General features: G+C 35.8%; 1 protein-coding gene across 1 annotated transcript in view; it reads right to left on the reverse strand.

The window, feature by feature from the left end:
* Positions 1 to 478: 478 nt before the first annotated feature.
* Positions 479 to 24,950, reverse strand: part of LOC145688884 (CIMIP2 protein CG18335-like) — a 37,258-nt gene continuing 12,786 nt past the window's right edge. The window contains exons 2-6 of the mRNA XM_081763048.1: positions 19,076 to 19,214; positions 13,404 to 13,500; positions 9,237 to 9,409; positions 6,433 to 6,598; positions 479 to 891 (exon numbers count right to left, since the gene is read on the reverse strand). Of these exons, the coding sequence (XP_081619174.1) occupies positions 584 to 891; positions 6,433 to 6,598; positions 9,237 to 9,409; positions 13,404 to 13,500; positions 19,076 to 19,214 (883 nt within the window). The 3' untranslated portion in view covers positions 479 to 583. The remainder of the gene's footprint in view (positions 892 to 6,432; positions 6,599 to 9,236; positions 9,410 to 13,403; positions 13,501 to 19,075; positions 19,215 to 24,950) is intronic.

Here is a 24,950-nt window from a genome sequence, read left to right on the forward strand (position 1 = left end):
CTTTCTTATATATGTGTGTATCTTTTTGTCTTAATGCATACAAATGTCGTGTTTTGAGCATGGGTCAATTTAGGGATTTCTGCTGTGGGGACGGAACTCAGTCGAATGGGGAGCCTCGAGTTTTCCCGCAGGAAATTGTTAAGACATAAACTCTCTTTTTGAGCATTTTCGGGCATAATTCTTGCTAATACAACATAAGATTTTTTATTTTTTTTTCAGAAAGTTGTTCGCGGGGGATCAAAGTCTCTCCATGTCCCCCCCCCCGTAAATACAGAGAAGCTCTTCAATGATTTTCAGTTATTATGTAAATAGAAATACAATCTTTTAGACAACATGCCCTCACTGTTTCAACATTTAGATAGCCGGTATGTCAAGTCAAAATTATAATAAAACATACCACCTCTGCTTTTTTTCCCACTTCGAACACTGACGTGAAGAGTTAATAATAAACATTGATTGTGAAATAAAGAAATTGTAATATTAACAGAACATGTATACTTGTATTTATTGGTTCTTAATGGAAGGAAATTACAAAACTATGCTTTTCCACATAGTCGATACAAAGCAGAAAATATCCCATTCTTCAGATGGTGAAATCTCCTCTGAGCCAGCGTTTAGCATCAACAGTGTCATTGCCGTAGGTCTTTCCTGGTCGAAAGATTGCTCCTGGAACGTGGCCACCATAGTTAGGGAGCAATCCAATGTGTTTGTGGTAAATTTGTCCAGCCTGAACCATTAAAGGTGGATCAGGTCGACTGACAGTTGCTGGAGCCCACTCAGTACTTTGCTTGCGACGGTAGTTGCTGGTGAAATCAGCTAAAGCAGAATTTGCTCGCTGACGTGAAGGTTTTCCGAAATGCTTATAGCCAAAAGGAATGTGACCTTCATACCCTGTAACAAGAAGAAAATAAAATCAACAAATAATAATAATAATAATAATAATAATAATAATAATAATAATAATATGATGCTAAGAGTATCTACAGAAGCGAAAATACTTTATTGTATAAAATAAGTGAAAAGTTTTTACAATGGAATTAAAATGTAGCCTACACAGTGATACCAACCTAAAACATTATAAAATCCCATTTCAAGAGGCAGAAATTCTCATTTTACTCCTTGCATTTCCACGTTATACTAACTACAAAATTTAAACTTAAAAAAAGAATAAACTATTGTATGTCACTTTTTTTTCAATATATGAGTAATCTACCCGTAAATTTTGATCTTCTACATTTACCAAGTAGGTCTAGTTGATGGATAACTATCTTTCTTAATTGAAAGACGCAGTTGAAAATGTTGGTGAAATCAAATATGTTTTGTTGTCAGGATTTAGCATTTGCATAATTCCTTTGAGTCATCTTATTGTAATGAACGTAAAAATATTTAAAGAGCTTTATTCTTTAGTTGTTTTTTGTACAACGGTTTCGAAGTTGGTTATTTCTCATTTTGCATTTTTTTTCTATTAATTATATTATTTATATTTAAAAAATACTAGAGCACAATTTACACTTTTTAGAGTTTTTTTTAAAAGAATCACGAGTTACTTCTGCACTAGCATGCATTCATTTTCCGGTAACAAAACATGACAATTAAAGCTCATTTCAAGATTATTGAGGATTCATTCACCTACTTTCCGCCCATAGAGAATTTTGTTGCTGCCGGTGAAAAATTCCCTATTTGCTGCCAATTGTGACGAAAATTCCCTTTATCCTTTTTTTGAGAAATTAATCTTTAAAAAATCCTACAAAATAGGATTTTTCTCACGGGTTGGTATCACTGAGCCTACTTATAAGCAACACACACATGCTGCTGGGTTTCTCTCATCTTTCGAAATATGTAAAATTATTAATGAATATTAGTTGTTCTTTTGCCGGTAAGTGGAAGTAAAACGCTTTCCCCTACCACATGTGTATAGTCAGTTCAGTTCATTTTGGTTGAGTGTGTACTGGCGACATGCTAGTCGCATTGCTAAGTGTGCTACAGGACAGGAGGTCGTGTACGTTTTTATGTTGTGTTTATACATTCCATTTGAGGAACAATAAGATTTTTAGAGTTTATAAGTTCTTTTGTGATAAAACCTTTTACCTAAATTAAGGTGGATCACCACCCGGAAGTCCGTACATATTTTAACTCATTCCCTTAACTACTACGCAACGAAACGTTACATATTATAAATATTGTACTATAAGATAAAGATATTTCAGCTACAACACAAGACACTGATTCATTTGGTTCTATCTTCTGATATCGAAATAAAAAATATATATATATATATTTGATTCGTTTTACAATGAGCACACAAGATGGCAGTTGCTGTTAGATCTTACTAGAAGTGCTCAATTTTATGAAATGTTTATTTGCATGTGTAAAGTATTTTAAAGTAACGATCTTATTAAGAAATAGATATATTGTTTGACCGTTTCTTGTGTTATGTTTCACATTTTATTTAAATATTAATTTACATTTAAGGAAATAGATTTTGAGAAGAAACTTGCGCAGAACGCCATAATGCGTTGTTGTCAAATGTGAACGTTTAATACCTGGATTCTAGCGTCGCAGTTCGAGAAGTGGAACTTAGCTGTGAATTGCGGTAAGGGTCGAAAACTAATTTCTCCAGTACGTATCCAAGCAGAATTCCATGCTTACTTCCTTTATTATCTGACACCAGTAAGCACCCGACACTACCTGGCAACGCCACACTATTCAAGCAGCGTTTAGCATAGCACCGAGAACACAAGACATGTCCCATTCAAGCACATAGACACAATGGATATCTGTTTCACCTTGGCTAAGCGGAAACAATAGAAATTACATGAAATCAGTTTGTTTCGTTGTAAGTTGATTAAACGAGAGCATGTCTGGCTATTGTGTTACAGGAGGGGCTAGCTGTATACAATGTTAAATTTTTACTTTTTACCAACAAATTAAAAGCTTGTAGAGGCGTGTTAGGGTAGAGTAGGGTAGAGTAGAAAGTTAGGTTATGTTAGGTTCTTCCTTTCCTGGCCCCCCTTCTGCAACACTTAACCCGCGTGCTTTTCCCAGAACCTGTAATTAACGTGTGTTTAATTCCCTTATCCGAAAAAGTCATTTTCAACCTAATGTACCTCAGAACCAGTGGTGCTGTGGTGCTAGGATCTTGTACAAACAGAAGCCTTTGTTACTTTTTTGCAACTCCTGGGACCACCTTGGTTATTTATTTTGTTAGAACTCTGTGTTCTTTTAAAAACCTTCCTATATCTAAAACATATTAACTCATATAATAAAATACGTCTTCTCTGTTATGATTCCAACAGGGTAGTAAAATAATTGTTATTTAAGTGAAAGAATCAATCAGCTGAATATATTGTGTCACTGACTGCAAAGGAAATACCGTCTTGATGTTGAGTTAACTCTTCATTCTAGATTTAGCAATATCGAAATAATTACACACATCTTAACTGAAATTAAGAAAATATTAACATTGAAGATAAATGTAAATATTTATCCTGAGGACCATAAATTTTCTGTCCTAATAGACGAAGCAATAACTTGCAGCAGGAAATTATTTCTAATTTTGTACATTAAAACCACCCTAAATGGCAAAGACGAAATACTTTATTATTATTATTAGATCCATTATTTAGTAACTCTCAGTAGTCAGAAAGCAGACACAATAGCAATAAAATTTTAAATTATTTATATTCTTGTGGGTTAACAGACACGTTTCTTCGGAAAAATCTCATTTGCATACTTGCGATGGGGCGAGTGTGATGACTGGTAGTATTCTATTGTTGGAAAACTTCTTAAGGGCAAGTTACAATAACCAAATTTATTGCATGGTACTGTCTTAATCATCTTCTCAAACTGGCTGACCACGATTCTATTACTGACATGAATGCTATAAATCATTTTAAAAGCTTCGTAGATGCAATGTACGCTTTGTTTAATCACCAGAAGAAATGAATCAACTGAAAAGAATCGCTGCTTCTTTAAGTGTACAATTACACAAAATTGGCAGTGTTAGATTCTTGATGGGTTTCAAGTAATTTCAGATCAGTTTCTGCAGCATAGGATACATATGTAATATTGGTAACTTATTTTGGAAAATACTGCCAACAACTGCGCTAGATTACTAAATAAAGGAAGTAAATTACCATGGTTAATCTTGCGCATGAAGTCAATAGTTTTTGAAGGAACTAGTTTTGATGTATGATATATTAGAAATTTGTTTTTGGAACTACATGAGAGAAAAGTTACTGTAACCGCGCTGATAAATAAATCAGAAGAATTATCAGAGTTATTTAAACATTTCAAGAAAATCCAGGAAAAAAGGGTAGTGAAAGCTTCAGGGAGTATGGCTTATTCAGGACTTTGCTTAAAAAGTAACAAGAAAATAGTTTGCATAAACAGACTGCAGTTCGTTACAAATAATGTCAACAATCTCAATGCGCTTTGTTTCATCATTGTTGCTTCATGTCGTAGCCAAACTGAGACAGACGAAGAGGAATGTTAATTGTGTGATAAACTGCTGGTGAATTTTAAAGTTCGAAATCCTAACTTGTAACCGGAAGACTGAAAATAATCTGAGGAGCGGCGAAGAGAGTGTAATGAGAATGTATTGACAATTTCGTCTTTCTAACGTAAGGACAATACTAAATGGTTTCCGGGAATCCTTAGACGAAGAGGCAAAGAAAGTTCCAAGCACCCTGCTTCCCTTAACAAGTGCAGTTCAATCAATACATGCAGTACAGCTGAGTATGAACGTCGGTTCAGTGCATTGAACATAATAGAACAAAACTGCTAATGTAAAACTTTCGTGTGCGGTGTTCATAAAAACTCAATGGACCACCTCTTTATGAATGGAACGCATGCCCTTGCATTACTTCTTGGTTATTGAATCATGTTCAGCTATTGACACCAGAACTCGACCGTACGGGGAGAGTGAGATATGGAAACTCTTCTGAGACATATTGCATATATTCAATATATTGGGTACACTTTCAGTGCAATTGTGATTTACATTGATTTATGATTGGTAAATGTTCTCTATTACTTGAATATATACTTCTTTCAATTTGTTTGGTCCTGTTCATTTCCCTTTTGTGGCTGAGAAAATTGTAAAAAACATATTTTCAAAACCAACATTTTAAATTTGACAGTAAATTTGAATTGGCACTAGGCGTGGATTTTGAATGTTGTGCTTAACATTCAGTAAGATAGATTGTAATAATCATATGAATGAACACAAGGTCTGATTGCCTTTCATTGGACATAAGTACCTTGAGACCGGAAGAAATACATTTGACCCACCCTTAAATTTTGGAATTGTCAAAAAATAAATAAAAACTCGTAATAGTTCTCCAGAACTCTGGTAAATTCGGGTGATCTAACTTGTGTCCTTTCATAGGTAAAAACTTGCCAATATTCAAAATTTGAGTGTGTTGACCTACGTAATATATCATCTTAATACTGAAATATAGGGACAACTCATAGTCAAGTTATTGGTGTGAAATGTTAGGACTTGAGACCTGATATGTAATTAGTAAAACCGGTTGATAAACAATAATAATTTCACACTTTGAACTATGGTCACAAGTTATGGTAATCGGTGAAAAGTTATCTTTGTTGAAATCTGATTGGTTGATATTTACTTCAAATTCCAAATTTTGAACTTGAAACCTGATAGTAATTATTGTAACCTATTGATATACATGACAATTTCACTATTCAAACCCTAGGATTGTAATTACGACTCAGTCTAAGAGCATTGATGAAAAATTTAAGACTTGATACCTGATATGTAATTCTTAAAATCAATTTCACACTTTGGGCTTTAGTCACAATTTACAGTCTGGTGCGATCTGATTGGCTGATCGCTGGAAAGTTATCCTTGGTGCAATCTGATGGGCTGATCACTTTCAAATCTTTGCTTTAATATATTTTTTAAATGTTCCAAATTTTTACTTATTTTTTTAATTTGAAAAGTTTGTTTATAAAATTTGTAGTTTCAAAAAAGGTTTGAAAACGTTCAGTTTAAAAGTTTTTGTTTGAAAGTTTTTAGTTTGAAATTTTTCAATTTGAAAATTTTGGTTCAAATTTTTTGATCACTGTTTTTTATTCTTTTTTGAACATCTTTGTCTACAATTTTCGTACTTGAAAATTTTTGCACTAGTTGGAAATTTTTGATTAAATGTTTTATTTGAAAAATATGTGTGCACTTGTTGAAAAGATTTTTAAAATTAAGTTTGAAATTTTTTATCTACCTGAAATTTTGTAGATCACTGAAAAATATTATTGCAAGTGTAACAAAAAAATCGGAACTGTTTACAACAAAAAGATCCACCAACACTATTCACAAAAAATTCATCATCATGATGCAATCATACGTGTCAGAACAATCTTATATATAAAAAGAAGGCAGACATAAATATGTAAAAAGTATAATAATACCTTTCACGAAGCTTTTGTTGGGATCCTCGGTGTTCATAAAATACGGAGACACAGATGTGTCTCTTGGAGGAGTCATATAATCTTCTGTAACAGGTTCTTCTGTTAATACAGCAGTCATTTCTGGACGGACTTTGGACAAAGGCATTTTGCATTTTGCTCGAGATAGCTGTAAATAATACAATAATCATTAATTGGCATTAACATGCAGGTATCTTTTTTAGTTGTCAAATTCTACTCTAGGCAATTATCTATACTATTATAATAAAATTTAACGAGTGGTATATAATGTATGTACACTGCACTGTCATAAGTAATCATACACCCGAAAAAAAAAATCATGGGGAACACTGAACGAATGCGAACGGTCGATGTGTATGACCTAGTTGGTGGTGTAAGCATGCATTACAACAAGGTGGGTTTAATTGAAATCTGTGGGTTTCCTTGAGGTTCTCCCATTTTTCTCACATTCGCATTTCACCAATTCTTTGATAATCATTCACGTTCATTAATCATCTGTCTTTTTTTAGCCTAAAGGGCATTCATTTAACTTCATTTCGCATTCTTCGAATTTCAGGGGTTCGAGAAAAGTTGTTCATGAGTTTTAAATCAGTTAGCATCTAAAATACAAGAAGCGTCCCAAAAGTAAGTTTACGAGGCATATTTGACAATAATCATATTATGTATATGTTGTACAGTACATAAACCAATGCACAGTATGTGCTACAGTCAACATTTTATTTTTCAATATAGTCGCCAAGACGAATGAGGCATTTATCTAACTCTGAGACGAAATTGTCAATACTATTTTCGTAAAATGTAATGTCATGACTACTAAGCCAGTCTTGTTTCGCTGGTTTGACATATTATTCAATTTCATATCACATATTCCCACCAAAACTGTCGTAACAGTTCTTAAGTGCCAGCGGTAGTATGTGGAACATACATCATACAGTCCTGATCTAGTGCCCAGTGAATATCATCTCAACGAACGAACAATGTATGATACTTTGGGTAGTATTTAACGAAAATTGCTTTGTGTGCGTGTGAATTTTTTGACAACAACATACGCTGTCAACATAATCAGGAAATATACGTTTTTCGTTTCTGGGTATAAATGTCAAATATACCGCATAAAGTTTTGCATATAGCAAAAACAACAACTACGTAGATAATACACACCATTACTGTCAGTTATTAGATATTTATGACTCCCTAGAAAGGCGATGGTGTTGCTGTTAAAATAACATCTTAACAGCGGTAGACAACTTGAGTCATTTTAACTTCATTTTTTGCTGTGTAAATTTATTGTAGAGAAATTTACATTGCATGAATATCGTATAAAGACATGAAGCAGATTCGATTTGTGAGTCTTAAGCATTATGAGTCGTCATGGATAATGAAGTGATTCAGAATTTTCTAATGGTAGAAGGACAGTAAAATAGAATTTAACGGCGCTGGCGTAAATAAATTAACTCATAGCCAAATGACAAAAACATGTTGTAATGGCAGGAGACTATATCGAGAAATAATACAGGTATCTTCAATTCATATCTGATAATACGTATCTAGACATTAGTATGTGAGAATATTTACTGGGCAACTTTCGTATTTGCGTATTTCATATTACAACATACAGCATTACACAGGCGTTTTGAGAGCAATTATACAAGACCTACAATAGTGAACTGAGTCGTATAGACTGCATTGAGTCACAATGACTCTTTCTTAATCTGTATAAAAAAGTATTCAGTGAAAAGTATTTTAAAGTTGGAAAAAAATGATATTGGAACTGACAGAAAGTTTCTTAACAGTAATGACAACGCGTTAATTTCTTCGGGAAAAAGCGGAAGGGCAGAAAAATTCGGGACGACAGCAAATGTTTGTAACTGAAAAGGGTGGTTTTATATTACCTGATTTACATTTTGGTAGGAGGTAGAATGATTAGGTGTATACGGTTTATACGAACGACAAGTAATTATATTTTGTTCGTTGAAATATCTGACTTGATTGCTGTTTATTATCCTCATTCCACTTTTGACAAAATACTTCAGAATATTTTTAAATGCTCTCGAGGGTCACCAATTGCACATTAATGGAATCTACGACTAAAAATAATGGATATTCCGTTTTATTCCACATAGATCCTACATTTTGTTCTCGAATTATGGCTGTTTCTACATTTTCAGACAAATTTTCAACTGATCATAGGCCGGAAAGAAGCATTTCTACACCCAGGTTGATCTATACTTTCTCTTATCTTGATACCATGTATCGTCTCCCAAACGTTGATGGTGTTTAGAAGTACCGTGTATATTTTATTTTCAAGCCATATGATGAGTATTTATTTTGAAGCTTCCCAATGTTTCCCACTGCGTTAACTTACAATCAATGAAGAATGAAGCGCTTCCCCGTCCCCAATTAGAAAACTTGTTGTTTGACAAATTTCGTTTTTTTAAAAAAAAAGAAAAAAAGGATTTTGATGGAGCATGGGATATACTATGTTCTGATGCTTCCTTGTCATCTCCAATTTAGGACAGTCGTGAAGGAGGGAGCAAATTAACTCTCTCTCCGATTGAAAAAGAATGTTTCGCGAAAACTTTATTTTTTAAAAAAAATGCCCTAAAACAATTGTTTAGTAGTTCGGTACGTTTCGAACTCATCCATGGAGCTGTTTTTACACCTATCATCACAAATTCACTGTTCTCTTACGTCCATTCAATATTAATTGTGTACACCTCCTATAATTGGAGAGATCTCTCTGTTATGGGGAGATAAGTAAATAAATAAATAAACACTTCGATTACCTGGCGATTCATTATGTCTAGTGGCAAAGCTCCAGATAGAATATCTGTCTCTTCCTGCAGTTGGTGCATGACTTCTCGTCTTCTTACTTGTTCCTTCTCGAAATCAGATATTCCTGAAGCAGCACATATACTGTACCTTTGCCCAAAATAGTTGTTAGCTCGCGGTACTAAGCCTGAAAATTAAATGTCGAAAACAGATTTTATTCAGTTACGAAATAAATACAATTTTATTCATTAATATAAAAAAAATGTCCTATAATACAATCAAGCTCAATGAAAATTTCAAAGAATTATTGTTCATAAAATAAATTTATGAATTTGATATCACAAAAATGTTCTGTAATATACAGTAATTAAAATCAATGACTTAGTTTCAAAGAATCAATATTTATATAATGAATTTCAGTTCTTTAAATAATAAGTTTGATTTTAAGACAGATAAGTAAGAATACGGTGGAATAAGATGTCGGTTTCAAGGATTACCTTGTTAAATTCCCAAGCCAAAACATGTAAATTTGTTTTCAGGCATCAAAATTTTGTCCATATCAGCAGGAGAGGCTCTTGAGAGAGAAAACATAAAATATAGAGGATGTTTCAAATCAACACCGACAACGTTTGGGACGTGATTCCTGACACTAAGATAAGACGAAAAGTATAAACCAATCTGGGTGCACAAATACTTCCTTTCGGAGTTATAGGCTGCCAAAAACATGAAAAAATAAAATTTAAAGGTTCATAGCTCCAAAACTATGGGACCTACCGTAGCCGGGTCAAGACTTCACTTAGGAACTATTATATGCCCTATCCAAATATCCATGTTTCAGAATCCTGTGGAATTCCATATTTTTTTTAGAGGTAGTTGTGAGTACTTCAAATTATGCCCGTAGTCAAACTCGCTCAATAAAAATGTCGCGTAAGAACCTTATGATTCGGAAACATGGATTTTTGGATAGAGCACCTATTAGTTCCTAAGTGAAGTCTTGACACGACTATGATAGGTCCCATAGTTTTAGAGCTATGGACCTTTAAAATTCAATTTTTTCATGTTTTCGGCAGCCTATAACTCCAAAAGGAAGCATTTGTGCACCCAGGTTGGTCTATACTTTTTGTCTTATCTTGGTGTCAGGAATCACCTCCCAAACGTTGTCGATGTTGTTTTGAAACACCATGTACACTAACTCTTGTATACAACTTGTGGCTATAAATCTGTATTCATTTCCTTGGGTTGTAGTGATATCCTTTTCCCTTTCCTGGTCCCGAACGCTGGATTTCTGTGTGCATCTGTTGAGAGATGAATTTACTCCAACTCATCCATACCTACTCAGGTTGACAGCCTCTTTCGCCCACCTGATCACTATCCAAACGAGTGGTATTCTTACCTGCAACCTTCTATAAGATTAGGCGATAGTAGTTATGGATTTTGGACAAAGTGGAGCAATGCTGGACTTTCTTCTATCCTAGTGCAGGGCCCCTCTTCGGTCGCGGCAAAGATTTATAAATGGAAACTTTGCCAAGATTTTTACCGAGTAATCCTACGGCACCTACCACATCAACCTCTGATTTTGCTATTGCGCTACAGATGACGCCTCCAACTGAGCGTCGTCACACTCTAAGGAGTCCTCAACAGCTTCTTGCCATATGGATACAGAGATTACTCGAAAAGCACCAGTATCTAAACCAGTCGTTCACTCTTTTCTACTCACCAATCACGATGCAAAATACCATGATCTGAAGGAGATCTACTTGCGCCTACTTAAGTACTTCCGCGTTCGGACGTTAAGCAGCTGATTCTTACTAAGAATGGTATTATCATCCGGATGACAGATCCTAACATGCCCACCACACTTCGAAATACATTCTCTTGAGATTTTCGGTGTCTCAGCTAACCTTTAAAAGCTTACCTTGAAATAGGCAAATCAACCTCCACCTCCTTCCAAGCCTCCAACTCTCTTTGTTGTCATTAGAGGAGTCGATCTACAATATGCTGATGCCAAGATTGCTGCCGAACTAAAGCTGGATGGCCATTCAATCATTAAATGTATTCACATTAAGAATGTATCAGACTTTCACTTATATGGTCCGTGGTGGGTACAGTGTCTCAGTGGTAGAGCGCTTACCTCTAGTGAGTGAGGTCCGTAGTTCGAACAATGGCCAAGTAAATTTGTGGTGGACAACATCGTGTTCGTAGGTTTTCTCGGAGTACTTCCGTTTCTTCCCACATTACCATTCCACAAATTTTTTCGTTATTATTCACTTGCCTTAATCATTTTCTCTCTTAGCCTAAAGAGTATAAACCTGGGACGTTAAACTGAGAAGATTTTATATCGTCCGTGTTATCACCAATAGCTAAGAGACCGTGGATGATCTCGTTAGCAACAGTGCATTCACTTATTTGAAACGACATACCTTCTCGCTCACCTGGACCTCTTCCTGTGCATTACAAGCACTGCCAAACCTATAACTCGTATCATAGTAACAACTGCAGGAATCCAACTAAGTCTTGCATCAATCTTAATAATCCATCTCAGTGTTCAACTTGCTGTAATCAGCATCCTACCTGCAGCTACAAATGTAAAGCCAAACCCGCTCCAGAATTACTCAAACCAGAGGTCACTGTTCCTATACGTATACTTAACAGCGATTCTACTGCGCCGCCTCCCAGTTCAGAACATCAACCGAGTACTATCGACTAATTTTTCTCATTTCTCACATTGCTCACATTTGCAGAACATTGATCCATTTTTCGTCAACATATTCTTCAAGTCCAACTTGCCGTTAAAACCATCTTGCATGTCAATTTTACTGCTGCCTACAGTTCATGGTTTATTTCTGAAAATTCGCTCTCTTCATGAAAACACGCCTTTATTTTAACAACTGCTCCTGGAAGAACACATTCATTGTTTCGTACTCAATTAGACATTCCTCACACCAAAAATGTCTTGTAAAATTCCATCATATTAACTTCTTCGACACGATAATACCACCCCGGCTCGCCGTGCTAATGGTGGTGTAGTTATTTGCTTTTGCTGACTGAACATCTCATATCCACGTTATATTTCAAACATTGTTACATCACGGTTGCTACTATCTATATACGACCCACCCTACCTATTCCTCTCAATTTATTTCACTTCATATCAGACCATTTCCGCAGCTACATCATCACGGCTGATGTTAACTATCACAGTCGCTCAGATCACCAGAAGTTCCCTTTTCGCAATTATATTGAGATTCACACGACAGGTTTCTTTCATCATTTTTCTAAACCGACATGACCGGCTTCCAATACAACTACTGATATTGTGATAACTTTATCCAATATTCTTTCCAAGCTTACCTTGACTGTACTTGATCCCCTTGGGAGTGATCATATTCCTATCAAACTTACACTTCAACGTCATGGATCATGAGATACCTCAATCGCCTTCTCCAACAGCTATCTTCCGCTCAGTAGCTCGTTTCGACCGTGCAAATTTGCCTAAATACAGGGAATGTCTTTCTGATTGGCTGACATTCTCTACTAACTCCTACTTCAGAGACAGAACTATACGACACATTACATACCATCACCGACATTGTATATCTGACATCCTTTAGATTAAAATAAGTGACTTGACAAACGAAATGCTTCGAGAGGCTCAGTGAAGGTAACAGCTCTTTTGTCTTTTTGGTGCGACACACAATCATGCTGCTTGGATTTCTTGATGTAGCAGAACTAATTTTAATCAAACGACACGATAAGACAATCAAAACAGGGCACAATGAAACATTTCATTGCATCACAAATCAAAATGTTTCATTCTGCTCCCTCTCTAGATACCAGAAATAATGTTTGAATGAACGAACTTAACTCAGAAATCATAGTTGCCAGACATTTGCAAACCAGCATAAGAAATCACTATTACTGTAATATTGTTACCGTTTTAGTTTGAAACGTTTATTTCCGGTAGGTACAGAGTAAACTAAGTTGTTTCATTGTGGCCTTTGCTTCACTGTGTCCATCTTTCTCCCACCTACATCCTTTAATTCCTGTTATATATATATATATATATATATATATATATATATATATATATATATATATATATATATATATAACAGCAAATCATGTATTTAAATAGACAATTTTGTTTCTATCTTAATTTTAATTTTTGTATCTAGACCTACCTTCATATCCTGGAATCATAGGATGTATATAGATGGGATTTCCATAGCGATAGCGACTGTTAATAAGGTCAAGCTCATGTTTCGCTGGACGAACCACCTACAAAAGATTTATATTTTTCTAAGGAGCCATACAATCAAATTATAAAGATTACCAGATTTAAATATTTTATATTCCTTTTAGAATTAAAAGGAAATTAATAATAATAATAATAATAATAATAATAATAATAATAATAATAATAATAATAATAATAAGAAGAAGAAGAAGAAGAAGAAATATGATTGTCTTTTTACTCAAGACTTTTTCATGAATTATAAAATACTCACTGTAAGATACACTTCAGCACTTTTAGTAAGTTCAAAATATTATTTTTATATATATATTAATAAAGATGATATAAACTAAATTTCAAGTGACCATGTATTTTTATAATTTTTGTACAAGATAAGGTTGTTATTAAAATCCGAGTGACAATCTTTCGTTGCCACAAATTATTTTCAAAAAATAAATAAATAAATAAATAAATAAATAAATAAATAAATAAATAAATAAAAGTTACTTGCATACATGGAAGAAAAATAATGACACCATATCGATTCTAAATTCCTTAACTGTGTGGAGTACAAAGAAATGTCATAAATGTTGTCTATTTATTTAGTCTGTGCACCGTTAAACTAAATTTACAGTTCACTTTTTCATAATAGAAGTTTTACATGTTGGAACCTTTTGATTTCAAGGCCGATACGTAGCCTATGGCAAAACTGGGAGAAAGTAAAGCAGTATGCGTACTGGAACTGATATACAAAGTGATTTTTTAAAACTCACGGGTTTCATTTGGGTCTAGAATTTCTAACTGAAGTCTGGTTTTCATGTGGTTTGTGGCAAATGATCAAGGAAGAATGACAGATTTATGGAGCTATGTTTACTGATTTAAGTTCACCCGGGGTAATATCGGCCAGGCCTCAAGAAAAACAGCAACTATTCGCCAGTGTACGTTACAGTTGAAATTAGGTGCTGTGCGGTATGGAAATTTGAGTTCTCTTTGTTAGATGACAACCTCGCAAAAATCCATTTGGTAGAAAACACTTCATTTAGATATTCTCGGCCGGCAACCGAATAATGAGATGGTGCTCCATCTTGCTGAAATTAAACACTATCGAGTCTACAACATGGTGCGATATATTTCATTATTGTAAGACAGGGAGTCTCGTTCTGTAAATGGGTGTAACGGAACTTTTGGATCAAACATTTTATAAAACATTTTACACATACAATATGCAGCATAATTTCAATTGTCCATAACACAACTCGCAATTTAACAGACTTCCTATTTTACGGAATATGCTATAACCCCAATTATTCCCTTAAACCGAGACTTTACTGTATTTACAACATAAAAGTAATTAATATGGCTCAGATTTCTGTGACGTATCTTATTTTTATTCTTCATCTTTTTACATTTCTAATTCAATATAAATACATTTCGGACTCTTGTGAAGATAAAAATATGGTTTCCATTGGTCATATAGAAAATGCATATATGAACCATTATGTTTGGCCGAATTGATATAAAAACGTATTTTTGATCGTATTTTAGGAGACTCACTTATTACTCAAAAATATAATTGCCTGTATTGTCGATAAGAAGACGGCGATTTTAGCTTTCCTCTTTATGGGATCATCTATGCGCTGCGATCCATGCTTCAGAGCTTAAATATATTTATTCAGGAAAAAAAAACAACTTAATAAATGGCTATCCTTAGGAATTTAGTTAAATATTTTTTGTGGGCCATTCTGTCATATTTATGCCATATTTAGGTCAATTGTATGCATATTTTCAGTGTTTGATCTACAGAAATCCAAGCCCTAGTGATTATTATACAAGTGTGTCTGTAAAGTTGCGCAACCCAAAGTTTGATTACGTATATGTTTTGAACCAAGAACGATAAAGACCTGAGACTTTGAAACAAATGTAAGCGTGTTCTGTGACGTAATGTGTCATGTAAGCGTTAGATATTTTCGAGATCATGATCAATGTTGGAATTTGTAAAGTTTTTGTGAAGTAACGAAAGAAAGTACTACCGAAAGTGTAAAATGAAGAAAATCAATATTCAGTTACAGTAAACTGATTTCCTGAGGGCGAATCCCTGCATATATGTGCAGTATGCATCAACATTTATCCATTGGTGCGAAAATGTGACAAAGTTGACGCAGTGTTGCCACGGAAAAAGGCTATTTATTGCAAGTCCATGAAACGGGTGTTTTTGACAAAAACGCGGCCCCTGCCAACACTGTTGTCCTAAAATTACTGCAACAAGTAGGTTAATTAATGATAAGCAATGAGAATTTGCACATACTTAATAATCTGAGTTTTTATGCTAAAAATTTGTTACATGCTTACATTTGTTCCAAGTCTCAGGTCTTTATTGTTCTTGGTTCAAAAGATACGCAATCAAACTTTGGGTTGCGCAACTTTACGGACACACTGTATAATAAATATAATACAAAACTACTCTTTTTAGATAACACTAGTTAACAAAGGTTTTGTTACATAAAAGGAAATACCTGTTCTTAAAGGAACTTTTTGCGCTGAATTCGAATATGCACTCGGTTTCTCTCCATCACGTACGATTTTCCCGTAACAGAGGGATTTTCGGGAAAATCCCTCAAAAATTTCCCTTTTCGTTTATTTTACACCCCAAGATCTTGTCCCCTTGCATATACTAACATAGAAATTATACCTAAGTATACTTTGATTCATATTTAACAAACCCTCCAAGTTTCGTAATAATCGCTTTATTCTTTCTAGAGAAATAAATATGTTTGTATGTATACTGTGTGTACTGTTTATTGCACCTTATAGTAATGCTTTCAGATCTCTTAAGTTGAGGTAAAACGTTTTGCTTTATTACCACAAACACATATATAAAATATAATACAATATAATTTACAAGTGTGACAATTTACAATAAATAATAATACAAATGTACCAAAAGGTCATGAAAAGACAATCAAAACTATCACAATATATAAAACTTCCATTGGGTTACAAAAACGTACACTACTTCCTTCTTTTGTAAGAAATGTTGCATTCTCTAACAAGACCCCAACAATAGTCCCCCATCATTGAAGGATCCCATCGTCCCTGGTACCTTTTCTCCATTGCCATTATATCTTGGTGGAATCTTTCCCCCAGTTCGTCGCTGAGAGCACCTAGGTTAGCAGGAAAGAAGCTGAGGTGGGAGTGGAAAAAGTGGATTTTTAAAGACATCCTACAACCCAACTCTTTGTATTTCTGTATCATGTCCTGTACGATTTCTGTGTAACTCTCAGCTTTGTTATTGCCCAGAAAGTTGCGCACAACACACTTAAATGCTGTCCAGGCAGCTAGCTCAGCACTGTTTAACTTGCTGTCAAAGCTATCATCAAGCATTAATTTCCTAATTTGGGACCAATAAACACTCCCGCTGAAATCTTAGCATCACTCAGGTTAGGGAACTTATCTCGCAAATACTTGAAACCTTCACCAGATGTGTCCATGGCTTTGACAAAGTTTTTCATAAGTCCTAACTTGATATGAAGTGGCGGTAGTAATATCTTATTAGGATCTACCAAAGGAGCGTATTTGACGTTGCATTCTCCAGGTACGTAATTCACTCTAGGTTCCCATTCCTTCACTTCATAATGTTTGTCATCAGCTCGGCTATTCCATAAACATAAAAAACATTGGTACTTCGTGTAACCGCACTGCAGTCCTAATAAAATACCAACTACCTTGAGATCACAACATATTTGCCAACAATGGTCCTTGTAATTTATAAGATTTAGCAAAGTTGACATTGTGTCATAGGATTCCTTAATCTTCACTGAGTGCGCAAGTGGTATAGAAGGTTTTTTATTTCCATTATGTAAAAGGACAGCTTTAAGGCTGACCTTTGACGCGTCGATAAATAACCTCCATTCTTCTGGAACGTAAGGAATTCCTAGCTCCGCCATCAACCCATTTATATCCGTACATACGCACACATTATCTTGCATTGAGAAATAGCTTGAAAATTGAACATGCCTTTTCCTGTACACTGATATGTTCGTTTCTGCATCCAATAAGTTCCACTGCTGGAGCCTTGATCCCAGAAGTTCCGCCTCTTGTTTTGTCAGGTGCAAATCACGGACTAGGTCATTAAGTTCACATTGCCGGATGAAATGTGGCTCGCGAACACAGTCAGGGATGAACGTTGGATCCTTGGATGTACATGTTGATGTCGATGGTTCATCAAGGTCATGATCATCATCAGAGTCTTTTGGCCATATCTCTTCCCAGTTGGTAGGGGGCTCGGGAAGTGGAAGTTCATCCCCGTGCGGAATAGGTCTAATTGCGGATTTAACGTTGGGATAACTTATTGTGTATTTGCTTTTTTTAGAATGTCCCTTAACTACTGTGAGACAAAAATAACAATCATCCAGATGGTTGGTGGGTTCTCTCTACACCATTGGTACAGCAAATTTCATGAACCTCCGTTTCCCTTTGGCCCATGCAAGTAAAGTGACGTAGCACGACGCACAAATTATGTTGGGTGCCCAAGTTTTGTCCTGATCTCCCACACGACATCCGAAATATATATAATATGCTAGTTTCACCGATGGCGTAATGGATCTACACTGTCCTTTAACTACAAACTGGCCACACACATAACAAAAACTATTTGGTGAGTTAACACACGAACGCCGTCCTCTTGACGCCATTGTACTGATCACAAACTAAACTTCTGGTCTTAGTTGGGTATAATGCCGTTAAGATCAAACATCAAAGCACTCTTAGCAGCAAAGACAACTTTGAAAGTGAAGTAGTGTTAAACCACACGCCAATATAAAAATGTACAAAACTCCCTCACCAGGTGTCAAGAACACAAGAAAGAAAGAAATGCGCGGGGGGAGGGGGGAAACGATACCGTAGTGAAAAATTCAGACTGCATTAGTTCATTGTTGTCAACAATGAGTCTGTATTCCATTCTTTCTTTCTTTTGCATTCTGTTACATTTGATAACAAGTATTGATAACCATTTCATGAAGAAAACGAAAAAACTTGGAGAATTGTATATATATATGTATTAAGATATACATATACTGTACGTTTTAAAAATATATACGTTGGAAGTACATTCTATTTTTATACACGTTTCTAATTTACAGAGAGCAATACAAGTTTGTTGTTGACTATTGTAAATATTCATTTTTATGTCTGTGTTTGTAGTAATAAAGCAAATCGTTTTTACCCCAACTCAGGAGATCTGAAAGCATTACTATCAGGTGCAATAAACAGTGCACACAGTATACATACAAATATATTTATTTCTCTAGAAAGAACAAAGCGATTTTTACGAAACTTTTAGGGTTTATTAAATATAAATCAAGGTATACTTAGGTATAATTTCTATGTTACTATATGTAAGGGGACAGGAGCTAGGGGAATAAAATATCTGAAAAAGGGAAATTTTTGAGGGAATTTCCCAAAAATCCCTCTGTTACAGGAAAACTGTACGTGATGGAGAGAAACCGAGTGCATATTCGAATTCAGCGCAAAAAGTTCCTTTAAGATCAGGTGATTTTTCTCATGTAACAAACAAAAAGTTTAAATTTGTTAACTAGTGTAATTTGAGTCTAAAATAATTACCTGATACTCGTCTGCTGTCCTATCAGAAATTAACTGTTTATCCTTTTTCATAGTAGAAGGCTCTATCAACGATTTGTGTGTTGTATGTCCATAGGTGTCGCCACATCTGTATTTGTATTGAGGGCAATGTCCTGTATATCTGAAAAAATAAAAAACAAAGACAATTTAAAATAGGCTACAACAACCCCATCAGAGAAAGGTCTCCATCAGGTCTGCCTACAGATTATATGGGCCAGAAGACAAGTTTTCTGTATGGGTACCCAAACATAGACCCTAAGCATAGCAACGGTTGTCAGCACTGTTACAAACTCCATTTTTTTAAATGAAAATAGTCAAACAACAGTTCAAAAGTAGCGCAAAAAACTGTATTATCAATGGACTAAACTTCATTCTTGATACCAAATCATCATCATCATCATCATTGGTATCCTGTCATTATTGGCAGATCACTTGTCGCAACTGACAATCTTCCATGCTTTACGGTCTTCCACTAACCTTTTCGTCTTTACGTACGATTTCTCTGTTTTAATATCGTCTATCGTCTATTAATGGTAGTCTTCTCCGATCTCTCCCTCTCTTTTCTGCCACCATACCCTCTAGTACGTCCCTCATGATACAATTCCTTCTTACTCAATGTTTCAACCAGCTTCTCTTCTTCTTTTTAATAGTATCTAAAATTGCCATTTTCTCCTCTATTATTTCTAACACCCTCTATTCATTTTCCGCCCGACCCAACTAATTCTCTCCATTCTTCTTCAAAACCTACCACTTGTTTTTCATCATTTTCCCTTAATGTCCATGCTTCTGCCCCATACAGTACAATACTTCACTCGAAGCATTTCGTGAGTCATTTTCTCAATTCTGTATTCCAGGCCCCACAAAGTAGATTTTTCTTCCTTCGACAGGCGTCTTTCACCATTCCTATCCTTGCTTCTATTTCATATTCGCATTTCATTTCATCATTAATAATACTACCCAAGTATCGAAAACTAGTCACTTGTTTTATTTACTCCCTTCCTACTTCTATATTTGACACGAACCGCTTTGTTCCAATCACCATGGCTATTGTCTTTTTAACATTTATTTTCATCCCATATTCTAGATAGCCCTTCCTCAAGTTTTATAATATCTTATTGATTTATTTTCTGATTCCTCAACAAGTGCCATATCATCTGTAAACCGTATGCACTTAATCATTCTATCTTCTACCAAAATGCTGTCTTGTTTATAGGATGTTCCTATATCCAATATATCAGCGGCGACTTTTGCTATATAGGTTGCATGGTTGTGTTACCGTCTTTTTTTTAACTTTGAAGAAAGTTTCTGAAGTATTAAATAGCATTTCAGTAAAAATAAAATTTTGTTCTTTAGCACAAAACAGTATTGATGCATCTCTCAAAAATTGTCAAAAAACTGAACCAAAGAAAGAGGTTTACACCTTCCACTTCCGAAAAAGAATTGCTACTGGGTCTAATAACAGAAAAGTGCATTTATACTTGCATCGGTCTTATCATCTCGTATTGCACCCAAGCAGTTGCAGCCTTTAAGTAGTTTGATTGCAGCCACCTAGGCAACTGCCACTCAGCTTCTGTAATACTCACGAATTTCTCCACCCAGCAGTGCTTGAATCAACGTCCATTTAGACAGCCCCCCCACCTTGTCAAAATTAAACGAAAATGGTGTCAATCGTTTGTGCATCGTTTGTGCAGAAATGTGCAACACAAATTTTCGTTTGTGCAACAATGAACAATGAGCTAGAGCGAAAACAAAGTGGGGGGGCTGTCTAAACGGTAGCCCCCCCACCTTGTCAAATTGATCAAAAATGGTGTCAATCGTTTGTGCATCGTTTGTGCAGAAATGTGCAACACAAATTTTCGTTTGTGCAACAATGAACAATGAGCTAGAGCGAAAACAAAGTGGGGGGGCTGTCTAAACGGTAGCCCCCCCACCTTGTCAGATTTAGTCGAAAATGGTATCAATCGTTTGTGCATCGTTTGTGCAGAAATGTGCAACACAAATTTTCGTTTGTGCAACAATGAACAATGAGCTAGAGCGAAAACAAATTGGGGGGCTGTCTAAACGGTAGCCCCCCAACTTGTCAAAATTAATCAAAAATGGTGTCAATCGTTTGTGCATCGTTTGTGCAGAAATGTGCAACACAAATTTTCGTTTGTGCAACAATGAACAATGAGCTAGAGCGAAAAAAGGAAGGGGCTCCCTAAACGGTAGCCCCCGTGTCAAAATTGGTCGAAAATTGCGTCAATCGTTTGTGCATCGTTTGTACAGAAATGTGCAACACAAATTTTCGTTTGTGCAACAATGAACAATGAGCTAGAGCGAAAACAAATTGGAGGGCTGTCTAAACGGTAGCCCCCCACCTTGTCAGATTTAGTCGAAAATGGTGTCAATCGTTTGTGCATCATTTGTGCAGAAATGTGCAACACAAATTTTCGTTTGTGCAACAATGAACAATGAGCTAGAGCGAAAAAAAGGAAGGGGCTCCCTAAACGGTAGCCCCCCTGTCAAAATTGGTCGACAATGGTGTCAATCGTTTGTGCATCGTTTGTACAGAAATGTGCAACACAAATTTTCGTTTGTGCAACAATGAACAATGAGCTAGAGCAAAAACAAAGTGGGGGGCTGTCTAAACGGTAGCCCCCCACCTTGTCAAAATTGGTCGAAAATGGTGTCAATCGTTTGTGCATCGTCTGTGCAGAAATGTGCAACACAAATTTTCGTTTGTGCAACAATGAACAATGAGCTAGAGCGAAAACAAAGGGGGGCTGTCTAAACGGTAGCCCCCAACCTCCTCAAAATCTGTCGAAAATGGTGTCAATTGTCTGTGCATCGTTTGTGCAGAAATGTGCAACACAAATTTTCGTTTGTGCAACAATGAACAATGAACTAGAGCAAAAACAAAGTGGGGGCTGTCTAAACGGTAGCCCCCCACCTTCTCAAAATTGGTCGAAAATGGTGACAATCGTTTGTGCATCGTTTGAGCAGAAATGTGCAACACAAATTTTCGTTTGTGCAACAATTAACAATGAGCTAGGGAGAAAACAAAGTGGGGGCTGTCTAAACAGTAGCCCCCACTTTGTCAAAATTGGTCGAAAATGGTGTCAAACCTTTGTGCATCGTTTGTGTAGAAATGTGCAACACAAATTTTCGTTTGTGCAACAATGAACAATGAGCTAGAGCGAAAAAAAGGAAGGGGCTCCCTAAACGGTAGCCCCCTGTCAAAATTAGTCGAAAATTCCGTCAATCGTTTGTGCACCGTTTGTACAGAAATGTGCAACACAAATTTTCGTTTGTGCAACAATGAACAATGAGCTAGAGCAAAAACAAAGTGGGGGGCTGTCTAAACGGTAGCCCTTCACCTTGCCAAATCGGTCGAAAATGGTGTCAATGGTTTGTGCATCGTTTGTGCAGAAATGTGCAACACAAATTTTCGTTTGTGCAACAATGAACAATGAGCCAGAGCGAAAACCAAGTGGGGGCTGTCTAAACGGTAGCCCCCTAACCTTGTCAAAATTGGTCGAAAATGGTGTCAATCGTTTGTGCATCGTTTGTGCACAAATGTGCAACACAAATTTTCGTTTGTGCAACAGTGAACAATGAGTTAGAACCAAAATAAAGTGGGGAGCTGTCTAAATGTTAGCTTCCACCTTGTCAAAATTGGTCGCAAATCGTTTGAGTTGTTTGTGAATTTTTTGTTCCAAAATGTGGAAGACAAATTTTTGATTTTGCGACTTGTATAATGAGCTTGAGGAGAAATAAAGTGGGAGCTGTCTATACGGTATCCCCCTCCTTCTCAAAATCAATCCAAAATGATGTCGATAGTTTGTGCAGCAATATGCATTAGAAATTTTCGTTTGTGCAACAATGAACAAAGAGAAAATGGGGCTGTCTAAACGGTAGGTTGCGCCTTTTCAAAATTGGTCGGAAATTATTTTAATCGTTTGTTCATCGTTTATGCAGAAATGTGCAACACAATTTTTTTTTACAACATTGAACGATTACAAAAATAAACTTGTTGCTGTCTTATCTGGTTTTTCAATTTGCCTTAACCAGTTATGATGGTTTCAGTTTTTTGAGCATTGTTGCGTTAATAATTATTGTCAAATTGTACAATAAGAAGAATAATTCTTGATTATAATTTTTTCTTTCATTGTTTAGTTGATTATTTATTTTAATTGAGGTTTGTTTGGAAATTAATTTTATTTTACGATCTTCTAATATTCTGAAATAATTTCTTGACTTCCAATCAACATTGGTAAAATGTGATACAACTGAAGTCTAGAATTGAACTTAGTAAAATAGAAATTAGAATTAAGAATAAATAATATTTATCGTAGTGTGTGATTGTGGGTTAAAATCTAACCCTGTCGTTCGTCAACTATCAAGAATATGTTATCGTATCAGAAAGTGTTTTAGTAATCTAAAAAAAAATGTTGTTCCAAGAAAATTAACTTATTCAAAGAAAATTATTTGCATAGAGGAAATTTCTCTCTTTACACTATCGCAATATCTTCTTTACAAACGATTAACACGATTTTCGACGAATCTTGAGAAGGTGGGGGTCTGCCGTTTAGAAGGCCCCTCACTGGGTTTTTGCTATAGCTGATTGTTCATTGTTGCAGAAACGAAAATTTGTGTTGCACCTTTCTGCACAAACGATGCACAAGCGACTGGCACCATTTTCGACCAATTTTCAGAAGGTGGGGGCTACGGTTTAGATAGGCATCACTTTGTTTTCGCCTTAGCTATTTGCTCATTGTTGAACAAACGAAAATTTGTATTGCACATTTCTGCACAAACGATGCACAAACTTTTGACAACATTTTTGACCAATGTAGTGAAAGTGGGGACGCTAACCTTTAGACCGCCATCCACGTTGTTTTGGTTCTAGCTCATTGTTCGTTTGTAGCACAAACAATACTTTGTGCTGTACATATTTGGACAGACTATGAACAAACGTTTAACACCATTTACGACCAATTTTCCAAGGTGGTGAGCTACCGTTTAGACAGCCCCCACTTCGCTTTCGTTCTAGCTCATTGTTCGCTGTTACGCAAACGCAAATTCGTCTTGCACAATTTTGTACAAACGATTCACAACCTTTTTCGACCAATTTCGAGAAGGTGGAGGTGCTACCGTTTAGACATCCCCCGCTTTATTTTCGCTGTAGATCAATGTTCTTTGTTGCACAAACAAAAATTTGTGCTGCACATTTCTGCACAAACAATGCACAAACGATTGACACCATTTTCGACCAATTTTGACAAGGTGGGGCTACCGTTTAGAGAGCCCCACATTGTTTTCGCTCTAGCTCATTGTTCATTGTTGCACAAACGAAAATTTGTGTTGCACATTTCTGCACAAACGATTAACACTATTTTAGACTAATTTTGACAAGGTGGGGGCTACCGTTTAGACAGCCCCCACTTTGTTTTCGCTCTAGCTCATTGTTTATTGTTGCACAAACTAAAATTTGCGTTGCACATTTCTGCACAAACGATGCACAAACGATTGACACCATTTTCGACTAAATCTGACAAGGTGGGGGGCTACCGTTTAGACAGCCCCCCACTTTGTTTTCACTCTAGCTCATTGTTCATTGCTGCATAAACGAAAATTTGTGTTGCACATTTCTGCACGAATGATGCACAAACAATTGACACCACTTTCGACATATTTTGACAAGGTTGGGGGCTACCGTTTAGACCACTCCCACTTTGTTTTCTCTCTAGCTCATTGTTCATTGTTGCACAAATGAAAATTTGTGTTGCACATTTCTGCACAAACGATGCACAAACGTTTGACACAATTTTCGGCCAATTTTGACAAGGTGGGGTGGCTACCGTTTAGACAGCCC

Source organism: Thermobia domestica, chromosome 7 (assembly GCF_964235325.1).
Source record: "Thermobia domestica chromosome 7, izTheDome1.hap1.1, whole genome shotgun sequence".
NCBI classification, from domain to species: domain Eukaryota; kingdom Metazoa; phylum Arthropoda; class Insecta; order Zygentoma; family Lepismatidae; genus Thermobia; species Thermobia domestica.